General features: G+C 38.1%; 1 protein-coding gene across 1 annotated transcript in view; it reads right to left on the bottom strand.

Moving 5' to 3' along the window:
• Window positions 1–3875: 3875 nt before the first annotated feature.
• Window positions 3876–15809, bottom strand: part of YES1 (YES proto-oncogene 1, Src family tyrosine kinase) — a 49468-nt gene continuing 37534 nt past the window's right edge. The window contains exons 3-12 of the mRNA XM_066329599.1: window positions 15362–15461; window positions 14623–14721; window positions 11530–11633; window positions 11189–11338; window positions 10810–10965; window positions 10362–10541; window positions 8101–8177; window positions 7622–7775; window positions 6950–7081; window positions 3876–6177 (exon numbers count right to left, since the gene is read on the bottom strand). Of these exons, the coding sequence (XP_066185696.1) occupies window positions 5969–6177; window positions 6950–7081; window positions 7622–7775; window positions 8101–8177; window positions 10362–10541; window positions 10810–10965; window positions 11189–11338; window positions 11530–11633; window positions 14623–14721; window positions 15362–15461 (1361 nt within the window). The 3' untranslated portion in view covers window positions 3876–5968. The remainder of the gene's footprint in view (window positions 6178–6949; window positions 7082–7621; window positions 7776–8100; window positions 8178–10361; window positions 10542–10809; window positions 10966–11188; window positions 11339–11529; window positions 11634–14622; window positions 14722–15361; window positions 15462–15809) is intronic.

Below are 15809 nucleotides of genomic sequence, written 5' to 3'. Positions count from 1 at the left end.
ATTTGCCAGGCATCCTTCACTTAAAAAAGAGAAAACAGCAACTTGTGAATTCTCATATGTGTCCATGCTATTGCTGCACAGCCACGATGGACAAACAAAAGCTGTTTGGTTGTGAACATCCTGGCTAGAACTGAGAGGAGAGGAAGGAGCAAAGAGGCATGTAAGGAACCTAGTCACCAGCTTTCACTCTTAGGAATGTGAACCAACACTCTTGCCTTTTCCTGGGAGCTCTACAGAAGGACAGAATCACTGACTTGGCTGCCTTGGCAGGACTAAACAGGCTGCAATTTAGCATGGTCATTCCCTGTTCCACAGCACACCATGAGCATCTCCCTGAGTAGCATTTTCTACACTTGCTGGAGAGAAAAGTCCTCACTGTTCTCATGATGAAGCAGTCAAATGATAGATGTTCTCTTCACGTGCGGTACTTTTATCATAGGAGTCATACTGAACTGAGATTTATCAAATTTTGTTTTTGAAAGAGCAGAAATGCTTCCTTACTGTTCCTTACCTCAGCAAATATGCCCCTGGAACTGACAGACACTGAAGCCAAGAGAAGGATCAACAGCCATTTAGCCTCTGGAAGGCTGCCCCAAATGTGAATAAATGTGGGGAGAGAGGGGGCAGTATTGAATAAATGGTGAATCCTGCAGCTGGCACCTGTGGAGGTGCAGGAAGGAAAGGTGAATCGTTAGCACGCCTGGGATGGATTTTCAGGGGCAAGGGTAAAACGCAGAGATCTATTCATTTCCCAGTATGTACTTACCAGCAGCCTCAGCTAGAGCCTCAATAATCTAGCAGCAGGGCACGAAGGAAGGGCTCCTACTGGCAGAAGCTTTTTGATTAAAGAAAGGAATGCTTTCACAGCAGTCAGCTTTCCAGTTGGTACATGACTAATTAATCAAGACTGCTTGTATTCAGGTTTCCCTTTTAGATTTCCAGTCTGTTTCTCAGATCCTGCTGAGTTTAACTAGGTATCTGTCCTGTCTACTTTAGGAACAAAACAAAAACAACACAATGGCCAACATATTTCTCTTTGCCTACAGGAAATTAAATATTAAGAGAAGATGGACAGTGTGCTGTAAAAACAGACAGTGCTATAAACACTTTGATACCCCAACAACAGTGGTTGTAACAATTTGACAAAAACTGTGCCTTTAAAGAGAACGTTAAAAACATAATCGATGTGCTACCTACAAAAAGCACATTTGAATGCAGAACTAACAAGGAAAATAAGCTCAAAGAGTAGGACCAGAGAAGAACATGGGTCCCATGGGTAATGTCTGAACTCTGTGAAGTTCCTAGGCACACCATACCCATACATGGAGAGGAGAGAAACCTGACAACAAAATCCTACACCTACACACATTCACTAGGAAAGAAATGCTAAGTTACCTCCCAGAGTCTGATATGCTGTCTCTTTGGGATCCAGGGGCCAGTAACTCTCTGGTCAGTCTCTCAGTTTCTTTTTTTTTTACATATCCTGAGAGCTGATCAAGGTTCATTCTTCGAAACTTCTGAGAGCAAAACAATGCTTGGGACTCCCCAGCTAACATGAAGCAGCTCTGGTAGAAACCAGCCAGGATGAGCTGCCCAGAACCACCAGAGAGAACAGAAGCAGCACTTGGCATTAGCCTTGCTCCATTTCCACTGTGCACAAGGGAACAGATGCTCTTCAGTCCCCCCCGTATTCCTACCTCCTTTTCAAAATATGACAGAGACAAGAACATATGACATCTGCCATGCCACACCCCTGAGCCTGCTTCCATCTCCCCAGTGATGAACTGTGGTACCTCAGCTGCTTGCCTCCATCCTTCCGTCTCACTCTCCTCCTTTTCCTCCCCCAGGCTAAGGGAGAAGGAATCAGGGAAGCTGTTGCTGTTTCTGTAGCTAACACTCTCTCAGTGTCACTAGGAAAAAGTGCAGAGAAAATAATCTGGTCCTTCAGGAAATGTTGAAGTCTGCAGCAGGTTCTGCTTCCAACTCTCAACAACCTCATAACAGTCTCTCACAGCTGACACCCAGCTAGTCAGGATTCTTGATCACAACCTAGGTTTTACACTCAAGGCTGTTGCATCAAAAATAGACACGACCGCCTCATTTCCACCTCCCGACACTTCCTACCCTGTCCTGGAAAGGTGTCTGTCAGGGATGCATATCCAGGGGGGTCCTCCCAGCCCCACACTACAGTCACGCTCCTGCAATGTTTGGAAGGTCAAAGGCAGTTTTGTTCCTGTACTACAATGAGGCTGAAGTGGGAGCAGGATGTGTGTCTATGAAGGCACCTGCACTTTCAGACATTTGCACAGAGCCCAAGTACCCACTGCAGACAGCAAGTTACTTGGTGAATCACACCCTTGGACTTAGGAAGTGACCCACCCAGACCAGCTTCTGGTGCCCCGATCAGTTGCTCCAATCTAGCCCTAAACTCCTTATGCCAGGTGTGAGGATTTGAGTCTCCTGCTTGCAATGTACTGCTTAGCTTATGCTGAGTGCTCCTGTGGTTTTTAAACCCAACATTACTGTGTAGCTCTAAGCCAAGTCATGTCAGGGAAACACAGGCACGAATACAAACATCTACAGCATCTCCATGGAAAACTTAAAAACTGAGAAGTTTATTGAGCAGTTGAAAATAAATAACAAAAGTGGGGGCTTATTAAATTTACTTTATACTCACTTATACTCACTCCAGCTGTAGAAAACGTGTTTTAGAATAAACAGAATGTAGAGGACTGTGGGTGAGACAGCATTTTACCTTGTTTCTGCCCATTAGCAAACTCTAGAAGTCTTTGTTCAAACAAAAAAACCCCACCCCAAACCCAACCAACCAAAATACCCACCAAACCTAACAAAAAACCCTCCAAACCTTTCCAAGGCTACTTTTCAGTTATAAGGGCTACTCTCAAGCCTGGTGAAATGACAATTCATTGGCTGCAATGATAAGAACACATAAGGTTCTTTTCATAATGCTTTATGCTAAAGTAGGAATGTACTTTATCTGAACAGTAGGATCGTACATATGTTTATGTTTGGAAGTTTACTCAAAAATACTATGAAAATACTCTTTAAAGTACTACAGCTGGAAACAATGCATGACAGAAACAGACTGCAGGCCTAGCATGCAGAATGGGAAACACAAGGTTCAGATGGACAACAGGGAGGAATACAGATTACCAGAAATTACATGATTGTTCTCATTAAAAATAGTAAAACATTAATTACATTACAGGAAATACTGAAAATACAGTAAACTTTGCAGTTTGTAGGTTCTGTAAGAAGAATGGTTTTAGTGCTGTATTAGTTATTATTGAAACTCAAACAGTACTAGCTCCTTGACTTACAGTGGCACTGTATATACATGCCAGGATCTGTACTTAAGAGTTGTACTGGTCGTTGAGACAGGTAACATTCAATGAGACTGAGATAAAACATTGGCTATCACAAGAACAAATGTAAAAAATTCCCTGAAAAATTAGACAGAAGTGAACAGTGGCTGCTAATCCCAGAGAAAGCAAGAGGGAGGCTATGTGCCTGCCTTACAGTGTGGCACTGACTGCCAGCTGAGAGTTTAAGTTGGACTTGCTCTCACAAGAATCCCAAATCTGTCTGTCTGTCCACCACAGGGGCTTGTTTTAAGCCCAGGCGGAATTGTTCTTACCCATTCCTGTCAAGGACCTGTGAACCGGTCTAGAAATGTCTCTCTTTTAAGAACAATAATGCACAATGAACTCATAATCCTGTATGGAAGTACAATTTTACAAAGGATAAAAAGACCTTGTGAATGCTTTATTCCCAGCCTTCACCCCACAATGTGAAGGCTACTCTGCTTTTGTCCCCTTCCCACCTTCTCCCCTCCCCCACCTGAAATAAGCAGATGCAATCAAGGTGAAATTTATTTTGAACCAATTCTGCAAAACAGTTCAACAATGCCATACTTTATAAAAATACTTAGTTACATAATTAAACTTATTACTATTTATATAAAAAGTGTGAATGTGAATTTTAAACTCTGTTAGGGTAAGAACCACATCAAGGTCTTCAGGTGAAACATAAATTTTCATAAACATACAAACTCTTTTGGAGAAGTTTTATAATACACAACCATTTACAATGAACATGTTCATTAAGTTAGTGTTTTATTCCTTTACTATACAAGTGTTATTACAATGAACTGTTCCATTCAGTAATTAAAAATCCATACAATGCCAGTGTCATTTTTGGCATTTTTTGTTATGACTGTATTAATACATAAACTCATATGATTGTGTTATTAATTTTAAAATATTTAGAAAAATTAAAATTTCATAATATTTTTGGGTTTTTTGAGTATTTTGCATGTGTGGTTTTTTTTGTTTTGTTTTTGTTTTTCTTACAGAAAGCCCTTTTAAAATTTGATAACCACAGATGTATAATTGATGAGCAATGATGAGGGAAAATGAAAAATGATGGCACTGTTCCTACACAGATCTGTTTGGTAGTTGGATTCAATGTAGTGTAAACCCATGAATGTTAACTTTAGTACCAGAACTATATTACCAGCTTTTCTGAATTCATTTGTTGGATAGTTTTACAATGGCAATATGAATTCCAAGCTGGTAACTAAGTAAGAGTGCTTCAAAATTAAAGTACATAAACTTGATCGGAAATACAAGAGCCTCATGCAAATTGTTGAGTAAAAGACATGATGTTATTGCTTGATATGTCAGTAGCCAAAGAAAATAAATCTAGATGTAGTGTCAGCTTGGCTGAATGCCAGCAAATTTCATTACTTGGAAAATATTAAATATATTTTATCCCTTTACTTTTAAAACTTTCACATTTTCTTTCATTTATTTTTAGTTAAATAATTCTGTAGGAAGGGCAGAAGACAGAAGAGCAACTGCGTGTGTGCCTTAATAGTCAAGAAAAGCAAAAGTGCAATCAAATCCCTGAACTAGTGACAGATAGCACTTGTGGCACCCACCCTCATTAACACTTACAAGCCACATACAACAGTACCAAACCTGTCTCTGAAAAAGGACTAAAAGGTGGTCATTTACCAGCTTCAGTCTTGCTTTCCTGGTGAACTTTGTTCAGGTAGTCTTCCCATACAAAAGCTTGCTGTTCCATTGGAGCTTAAAAGATTAAAGGCTTTCCCTCCGTGATTGTATTACATAGGTTCAAGTTCAAATATCATCATACTTTATCAACACAATTTTATAAAATATTACCTCATTTTCTAGTTACCTTCATTATTCTTAATTAGCTATGCAGAAAGAAAAAAGGAAAAATCTCTCATGCTACTTTCCAGTTATATTAATACAAGTATTAACACAGTGCATTATGCTCTCTAATCTCACTATTGAGGTCTACCATTTAGATCAAGTTTCTCATTCACTGTTCCAATTTCTCTTTTTACCTGCCTACCCTAATTAAGTCCATGAAAGTGGAAGCTTAAAGATCGAGAGTATAAATCAAATACAGTTGTACCATATTTTGTTTTGCAGGGGTGGGGGCACACACATGTAGTTTTAAACACAAGGAGTTTTACTGAACTGGAATAGAATTGCTTGGTCCCACAAAGTTCTTCTGCTTTAAAAAGGCCTTACCCCAAGATCACTATTTCCAGACAATTCCCTCATTAGTAGATTGATTAGCAAATACTGGGAGAATAAAGGATTTGAAACATTGGTTTTTCTGCTATTGTTCACACCAACGCTCATTTTTTCTGCCCCATATTTTCAATAAGCTTCCCTTGGACCCTGAAAATAAGTTGGGAAAGAGGAAAAAATAAAAACATGTCATTGGTAAATCAGAGTATAACACTTTAAAAGTGGTTTTGTGCAACTGCATTATGAAATTCCAGTTTGCCATTAAGAGCATGCAAAGTAGCGAAGATTTTCTTTCCTGTGATTCCTTAGAGACTTCAGGAATTCTTTGCAAGTCTTTTACATTTGGCAGATTTGTGCATGTTATATAGACTGTTGGCTTATAAATTGTCTCCAGGCTGGTACTGTGGTTCTGTAGCAGTAAAGTAGTCCTCCAAGAAAGACTGTATATACTCAAATGTTGGTCTCTCATCAGGGTCCTTCTTCCAACACAGTTTCATTAACTCATGAAGAGACTCTGGGCAGCCTTGTGGACAAGGCATCCTATACCCACGTTCCACTTGTTCCAGAACTTCTCGATTCACCATTCCTGAAAGGAAAGCACAATACCTCTGAATGACATTATGCAAAGAAGTTTCCCAAAGTTTTTCAATACCCTCTGTAGCTGCAATGCATGTTGTTCTACCAAAACAGAACCTTTAATGAACGTGCTTTATAGTGAATGCATTTTTTTCATTTTGCATTAAACACATTTTCTGAAAATTATTTCAGTACACTGATAATTCCTCAACACCTTGTCCTTTTCTGTTTCTCCCTTTCCCACTGCCTTGGACCTGTCCTTTCAGAAAGGAGACTCAAGCACAAATAGCTTCTCCCCTGCCTTAGGTTCCACTCAAGGACCACTTAATTTGAAATCAGGCCAAGAATAAAGCTTTATATATCCCTAACAGAACTACCTTACAAATTCCAGATCCAGCAAAATATCTCCTGAAAAATGTTTAGTATCAAAAACTGGTTTAGCAAGGTCAGTGTACTGATGCTCTCTGTAGCCTGGGAAAATGTCAAAAAGTATAAATAGCAGGAACAGATAAATAGGAAACATAAGGATACTCAGTAATCTGAAATAAACTATCAGTCACATTTAGACATGCTATTATCTTAAAACCCTTCAAAATATGCAGTATTTAACCCGAAAATAAGCCAAAGTATCTTTGTGAACAAAGAAACCAGTGAGGTGTGAGTAAGTTTTTATCTCTGCTTGTCAACTGTGGGCTCTGAATGAAGGGAAAAAGTACAAAAGGTAATTTCAGAGGCACAGAATACAACAAAGAAAAGAAAAATCTATTAAATATTCCTGTTACCTGGATATGGCACTCTCCCCTTAGTTACCAGCTCTGTCAGTAAAATTCCAAATGACCACACATCCGACTTGATTGTAAACCGACCATACAACGCTGCTTCTGGAGCGGTCCATTTAATTGGAAATTTAGCTCCTACAAACAATGGAAAGAAAGACAGATTCTCAATTTACCCTTGCTAATCCACAATTTGCTTACAGTTGAAAATATTTTGAAGTGACTAATGCACTAAAAACATTTTTATACTTTGCTTTATTGATAAAATTCAAGGTATAGTATTTTAATATTTCTCAAACTAGGACAGCAACTACTGGCTACAATATGTGGAAGCATTAAAGACATCTAAGAGTCTTACTTAAATATGTTTGAAAAAGTGAACTGATTAACAACTTCTCTGCAATCTCCCTTCAAACTGAAGCATGGTTTATCCCCCCAAAAGAATTAAAAATGCTTTTTGAAAACACAAATAAACTGGCACATAACTTTGAACAAAGGAAGTTTACTAGGATTACACTTAGGCAAGGGGCACACCTAAACACAGCTGTGAAAGCACACTTCCGTGCATGATCTTTATCCGTGAACACAGAATACACAGGCATGTTCTGCTAAATGTATTAGTTCTGAACAACTGAAAGGCAACTGATCTAATTAATTAAATAAATTTACTGGCCTTACCTTGTCTTGCAGTGTACTCATTGTCCTCTATTAACCTTGCTAAACCAAAATCTGCTATTTTACACACAAGATTGTCTCCTACAAGAATGTTAGCTGCCCGGAGGTCCCTGTGGATGTAGTTCATTCTTTCAATGTAAGCCATGCCATCCGCAATCTCAAAAAGAAAAGTGTTACAAAAGGTTATTTTTCATGACTATACACATTTCTCCCAAGCATTAAGCTGCACTCCCTTATTTTAGCTCCATTCCCATTGTATAAGTATAGGAATTACAGCATAGCGACCAAGAGCTTGGCACTGATTAGTGTGTCTGGTTGTGCAGTATCTGCTAATTGCAAACCAGGCCGTTTCCTTTCTGACAAATTACAAACCCACTACAGAAGGTGTAAGAGCAGCATACAATAGCCAAAGCATTCTATATTTATGTTTCGTTGACATCTGATACCTCTTCCCTAAACACAAAATACAGTTTTTCTGATACCTGAGCAGCCATATCGACCAGCTGTGGGAGTTTTAAGTATTTTCCTTCCCCTTCTTTAAGGAAGTCTAGCAAGCTGCCTGTAAAAAACCAAAAACATTAACTTGACCTGAAAACACAAATGAGATTTTTTTCTTAGACATTATGATTGACATATGATTTATCTCATGAAATCCATATTTAAAAATCCATCATTTACCAGAATATGTGACCCAGTGATCATGCCCATAGTTACCTCTGTACTAGTAACTAGTCAATGCAATTCTATTCAAGTGGTTTGGAATCCACTTCAATCATGCAAATAACTAAACACTGATAAAACAGACTGCTGTTTTTGCCAATACATTTTGCCAATACATTTTCTCCCATTGCTGTTAGTATCAGTGCTCCTCCTAATTGGAACTTTCTTCCACTGTGAGATTTATAAACACAGAACAAAAAAGCCTCTATCCCTTACTTACATTCTTCTGCGAGCCTCAATCATAAATTAGAGAAATTATTCTGAAATTGTTGCTTTTATTTTGTTGCTTTATCTTTCCTATGAGGAATTTTCCATTCTTTACGATTCCTTATTTTCTCCCATTTACATAATGCAATCATACCCAGAATATTACATGAGCAGTATCTGAAATCAGTTCCAAGGACCTGTGCTTCAGTTAAGACAACGACCTTTACTTGTGCAGTAAAGCTTTGTCTCTATGTCACAGTTTTCCCTACAGGTGGCATTAAGTCACACGAGGTAAGAATACAACCTCTCTCCTAAGAAACTGGTGAAGCTTGGTAACTAATCACTCTTGTCACAGCCAAAATTACAAATGTGGCCATGGTGGGGAAAGAAACCACTTGAACTGCATATCCTGAAGTTGATTCATGGCAGTAACTGGATTAGATTTCTCCAACATAACTTGTTGTGGTTTTGTACAGTGAAAGTAAAAATGGGGCAGGCCAGATCCACACTGCTGCTGCTGTTTGCTGTGTGTGTTTGCACAGACTATTTCTGACCTTGGTTCATGAGATCAAAGGACCGAAGAGGAGCAAAGATTTCACACTGATCTCTAGTAACCTGTCCACACTGCAAAAAACAGTTGGATACTTTGCAGTTTGTACCTGCCTCTTTTCCTTGTAAAAGGGGAAATATAAGTTAAGAAATATTGTTCTACTAGCTTAGAACAAAGAAGTTCTATGGGTTTTTTGTAAAATGTGAGAAGTTTGTCAAAGGAAAGCTATAAAAAGAAGCTTCTAATAGCATTTTGAATAATTTAGACAAATTACAATTCTTTACTTCTGCTTTTGCAAGGTAACCATTTCTAGTAGTAAGCTTTGCTTTTCTTTAGACGGTTATAAATATTTTTTTCCTTACTGCCTTGCTGAAACCTGATTTCTAAACAATGAAAACTGATTTTGCATGGCTGTCTAGTGTTATTTAGGAACAAAAATGCAGAAGGAACTTTTTACATTTTCTGCTCCCTTTTAAACTTATACAATCCTTTAAAAAACACCCATCCAAACAAGAAAAAAACAAACCCATACATTTGTGGTGCAGTACTGAACACAACTAGCTATTCCCTTACTTCTGTATCTTACGAGGATAGCAAAATTTCTCAATGAGTTGAGCAGAAGTCTGCATTTTATAAAAAATATGGAATAACTGACTTGGAAATCTGCTGCTTCTTAACACTAATATGCTCATGATGTTTATTTCTACATTCTGCCTAAATCTCTAAATCTCTGTTTCAGCAGTAGGGGGAGGGGGAAAAGATATAGAGCAAAGGAAGAAGGATCAAAGACTGAAAACAAGGGGATAAAGGAGAGAGTCTGGAGAAAAAAACCCACTCAATCTTTTTAAAATTTACTGTTACACTGCTGGGAAAGAAACACTAAAGAACCCAAAGCTGAATATTTTGTTGTTAGTGTGACCTGTCTACAGGCAGCCATAATCTCACAATAACATTCCCAGTGATATTGTTCCATTTAAATGTGATGGACAGTACACATTAAAAATGAGGAGGAAAAAAACCCTCAATCTTGTACTTGGAAGATTAGCAAGGGTGACACAGATGTGCAAAAAAAAAAAAAAATCATGTGTCTGTCCATAATCTAAATCAGAACTGCTCCAAGTAGGTCAAGCGTTGCTCATTTTAATTAAATCAAAATTAACACATACTCCAGTTAGCTTACACCTAACATTAATTAAACATCTGATTTATTGCTGAGGTCTTAAATAACCTTTAAAATGTAGTATTTCTAACTATTGTGTCCCATACCTTTTGTCATGAATTCAGTGACGATGTAGATTGGTTCCTCAGAAACAACTGCATACAGCGGAACGAGCTTGTCGTGTCGTAGTTTCTTCATGATCTGAGCCTCCTGCAGGAAAGCCTCTGGCATCATTGTACCAGGCTTTAGTGTCTTAATTGCTACTTTTGTGGTTCCATTCCATGTTCCTAGAGAAACAGATCAGGTTTTATTCCCCACTGTAAAAGTCAGGAGATTTTCTGCTGAAACTTTTTTTTTGCTTCTGTTTTCTTAGCTAACAGAATAATCATAAACTAGAACTTTATTGAGTATTAATTTTACCATTACATGCATGATTGTAACTGGTATTTTTTCCCTTCATTTCTCTATGATCTTATCTATTCAGATCCTGATTTACTTAAAATCCTATTAAAACTTTCACAAGAACAAATGAAATGTGTTACTTTAAGCTCTTACCCATCCATACTTCACCAAAACATCCTTGGCCCAACTTAACTTCCAGCCTCAAAGATTCTCTAGGAATTTCCCAGGCATCTTTTGCTAGTCCCTGTGTTTGTGGTTTCACAGTGGGACACACAGTTGTTAGCTTATGACACAGCCCATCGGCATGCTCTGGAAAACAGAAAAAATAGTTAACAGCCTCACAGTTAAGCAGGGGTAAAACTGTGACAGAAGTAACATCTTAATGTTGGTAAAAAAGAACTAGTCCATTTACTTTTTGTTAAAATAAGAAAGAAATTTTACAGCTGTGAATTTTAACAATAAGCTATGTACGCAATCCTTCTTCCTCACAGTAGGCACAGGGTAACATTGGGACACTGGAACTTGGGCTTACCTCTGTAGTGCTTCACCAACTTCTGTAGAGATTCAAATTGTGCTCTGGTTGTGATATAGTATCCACCATTGTCAAGTTTCCTGATTTTGTAGTGTTTTACATTATCACCTCTGACCTCATCCCAGTCACGTATAGAAAGGGAATAAGCACCTAGGAAGAAAGTCACATCTGGTTCTTCACCAAAATATAAAAAGGTATTTAACATCTCTCCTCAACAGTCATTGTACACATACATGGTGTGCACATTGATGTGTAAAATGGGACGGGCATAAAAATGTTCACCTTGGTGGTGGGGAGAGCAGGGAATGGGAGAGAGAAGAGACACACAGACACATACATACCTTTAGTGGTTTCACTCTCTCTTACTAAGAAAATACCACGCTGGTTCCCAGGATTTAAAAGTAGCCTTTCTGCATCCTTCCTGCCCATCTTACCAAAATACCACCTAAAAAATTTGAAAGAAAACATGTAAATTAAAGCTTCCTATGCTTTGGTACTCATATAAGCAAAAGATTTCAAAATCTCAAGCACTGACAAGCTGTGCTAGGCTGTTTGGATAAGCAAATACCACAGCAGATACAGATCAACAAAAGCAACGACATCCATATAATCAAAAGATTAAGATTACCTATTTCTATATGACTCAATTCTATTATTTACAAAATACATGTAAAAAGGCCTGTATCTGCAAATACTATGGTTTTCTGCTGGTTTAACAATGGACATCAACTGGTCTTAACACTGAAAGGAACACCCTCCTCAGGCTAAGTTTAAAGGCAAAGATGAATCAGATGACACACTTTGGTAGCACATGCAACACTGCAGCAGTTGAAACTCCCTTCTTTAAAAAGTTCTGGCTTTATGTTAGAAAACAATATTTAATGCAAAGTGAGTGTGCACAAGTATCATTGGATGACAGGCTCATTCAGGTTGGAAGAACCCTTGGAGTTCTCTGGTCCAGCCTCCTGCTGCAGGCAGGGTCAGCAGTGGCATCAGACCTACCTTCTCAGGATGTTGTCCACTTCAGGCTTAAAAACCCTGAGGGACAGACCAGCAATCTGGGCAACCTGTACCACTTCCTCGCTGTCCTCACGATAAAAAAGTTTCTTATATTCAGCTGGAAACTCTCCTGATTCAATTTCTGTTGCCTTCCACCTTTCTACCTCGGTGGAAAGAGCACTTTTTTCTACTGATCACTTAGGAACAACCCTATGGTAGGTGTCATTTACTTTTCTGCAAGTAACACTTCAAATGGCTGTATCATTCTGATATCAAAAAGAACACAGATGTCTTAAAAGACTGGCATTTTTTCTTGCCTTCAGCTCTTTCACAAAAGGAGTTTTTTCTTCTACACTCCCATATTCATCCTGATGAACAGCCTACACAGTGCTGTCCTGAGCCAGTGATAATTTTAAGGTCCATCTTCATATGAATCCCCAGATTTTGGAATAAGACTTATTTCTAACTACATTTTATTTTTATTTGATGCCTCAGAAGTTACAAAGTGACATAAAGTGTAAATTTCAAACATATTTGTCTGTCACTACCTTATCATCAATCTAATTTGGCTTCATGAGTGATGGGAAAAGCAGCACTGGAAACCGCTGCAAAACAATGGCTCTGTGGGTGAAACATTTTCTGGGGAAAAAATGTAGATAAAGAGGGATCACTTTGTTGGCCATGAACAGAATGGCCTATGCAATCACATGGGAATTTGAAACATATTCTTACATTTTTTTGTATTTGCAGTTTGAAGTGTTGAAGGAGATGTGCAAACTTAGAAACAGATATGAGAGAGAGACAATTTGGATGTAACCTATGATCTTACAGAAGCAAACTTGAATCCTAGTTCATAACTTCACATGAAAATGCCCCTTCCCCAGATTACAACAGCATTTTACAAACTACATTGTAAAGTGCTATTTTATTTCACTACCTCTAGAAGGGTTGAACAGTTTTTTTTTTTAGAGACAATTAAACATTTATATTATGATGTCATTAAAAAACCCCACACAAATAATATAGATCCTGTCACAAGCAGCTTCTGCTATAAATGCCCCCAGGCTTAGAAAAACCCAGAGACAAAATCTTAGCAAACTGGGGTTCTGTATTGCATTTGCACTTGTAACTCTAATTGCAGTCACAACACATAATCTACAAACACTATCAAAGCACAGGGCTAACAAAGTCTAAACAAATGAACTTTATTCAAAATGCTGTGGGGATATATCATAAAATTAGCACTGGTGCTTTAAAATAAACAGTTTTTAAAAGCTTCCTCATTCATTACCCTTTACTCTCACCTCTAGTCATTACATAAACCTATGACAAATCTCATCAACTCTGTTTTGGCCAGTGCGTAGGAGCCATACTTTCTTTGTAAAAGGCTATGATTTCCATTTTACCACCACTGCAGTTGTAATGACATAAGCCTTTATTGCATAGTTTACAAAAAAAAAGAAATCTTTGACTTTTTTCCCCCCAGAATACAAGCTAATAATTTTAAAACCAGATGAAACTCGTGGGTATAAAATAACAGAGCATCTTCAATGCAATCATTTTTTTCATAGCAAAGAGCCAAGTGAGAGCAGCAGCAGCAACATGTTAAAGTCTTAGCTTGAGATTCAGGAAACATCTTGAAAATCAGGCACTTTTCCCAGACATGCAGTAGCAAACAGAGAAGTGCACAGATCACATATAAGGGAACTCCTGATTGGCAGTACCATGCCTGTATATTGAAACAAGAAGTGTGCAACTTTATATTTCTAGTACAACAAATACAATGCCTTGGAACAAGCATAACCTAAAACTCTACTCCAACCTATGGGTTCCACAGTCATTTTATGTGATTATCTAAGCACTCCAGGATGCTATTAAATAAATGTAGGAAGTACTGGTACACTGTAAAAGCAGTATAATTTTCCAAATTCATAGCAGTCCTTAGCATATCAATTTTGTGACCAAAACGTTATGACAGATTAATAGATTAGCAGTAATTGTGCACACAAATGCTTTTTTAGAATGTAAGGTTAGGTCATACTAAGTATGTAGCTGATCTTGACTTAGGGTTTGGCAAGCAAAAATAAGGATAAAAACCTAGAGTCGATGGTGTGTGAACTCTCTAGCTAAAACCCATCTATTTTTGCTTTATATCATACACATGGTGTGTCCTCCAATTTTTATCATTATTTTATTCTCCCATCCTTTCTCCTTTAGCCCTGCATATAGCAATCAAGCATAAAACATCTGCATGTCTTTCTACCTCATGCTTACCAATAATTATACCTATGACATAATCCAAAAGTAGCACTGCTATCCCTTCATTAATAGTATTCTCCTACTTTACACCCTTAAATGTTACACAAAATGAACTTTAAAAACAGTACCACCACCGAGTATAAAGTGTGTAAGATTGACAGGATACAGTGTCTTACTCTTCTGCTTGAATGGAGTCTGCAGGAGCTACATAATTGCTTGGGATGTAGCCTGTCTTCCCGGTAGCAATGGATCTTGCTTCCCACCAGTCTCCTTCCCTGCAAGGAAACATCAATTACCTCTTCCACATATAAACAACACATCGTTCTGTAGTACTTATAAAGTACTCACATATGAAAGGCAGGTAAACTTAGGTAACATGTTATTTTAATTCCGAGGGTAACTTAAACAGCTTGTGCTGCATCTACATAGATCTTGTGCTGCCCCTTTAAAGATTCGGGGCTTTTTTTATTTTTAAATATAAAACTAATATGCTTTATGGCAGAGATGTGTAAAACTTCTGAGTTGTTTAGTGTTCATCTGGCTCTCCAGATCAGAGAGTAACTCCAGGTGCAGAGTCTGGGATGGAGCAGTACCTGTCCCCATCTGTGCTGCCCCAGAGGGGGTAGCTGTGCCTTGCTGGGGCAGGGAAGGGAAGGGAGTCACACAATCAAGAAGAGGCCTGGGGCTACCACAGTTGCTACAGTTCTACATCTGCACCCAAACCCTGATCTCAGCCTGAAAAGTTACTGTCTTAGCAGTATTATATATTTTAACCCCATGCTTCTTGAATATTGAATGTATGAAAAAAAAAAAAAAATCTATCCATCACTAAACTAGGGTAGACAGATTTTCAAAAGAATTAAGGACCTAATTATTCCAAACAACCCAGTGAGGTCTGTGAATGAGAACACTTACGTGTTATTTATTATCTGGAACCGTTCACCTTTCTTAAATGAAAGGTCATCTGTAGTTCTAGCTTCATAATCATATAAGGCCACAAATATAGTAACACCACCTTAGGAAAAAGAAAAAATATCCCATGTGATATAGCAGTAGTGTTGCAACACTTGATTTATGGACTTGTCCATGAAACAATTCATCAATTTTGATTTTGAAGCAACTAAACACTCTGAGTTGCATCTCATTTTGGAAGACAGATCAATAACTAGCTAATTTCTTACGACAGAGCAATGCCTATAAACAGACATTCTGAAAATACGCTTCCACACCACAAAAGGCCACTAGACACATCACTGGAACTACATTAATAATTACAGCACTTATATACAGAAACCTGCATGATGCATCATCAGTAAAAAAAAAACCAAACCCACAGCATCTTTATTAAGCTTGCTTCTTGTTA

Source organism: Sylvia atricapilla, chromosome 1, assembly GCF_009819655.1.
Source record: "Sylvia atricapilla isolate bSylAtr1 chromosome 1, bSylAtr1.pri, whole genome shotgun sequence".
NCBI classification, from domain to species: Eukaryota; Metazoa; Chordata; class Aves; order Passeriformes; family Sylviidae; genus Sylvia; species Sylvia atricapilla.
This window is presented reverse-complemented; position numbering and strand designations above follow the sequence as displayed.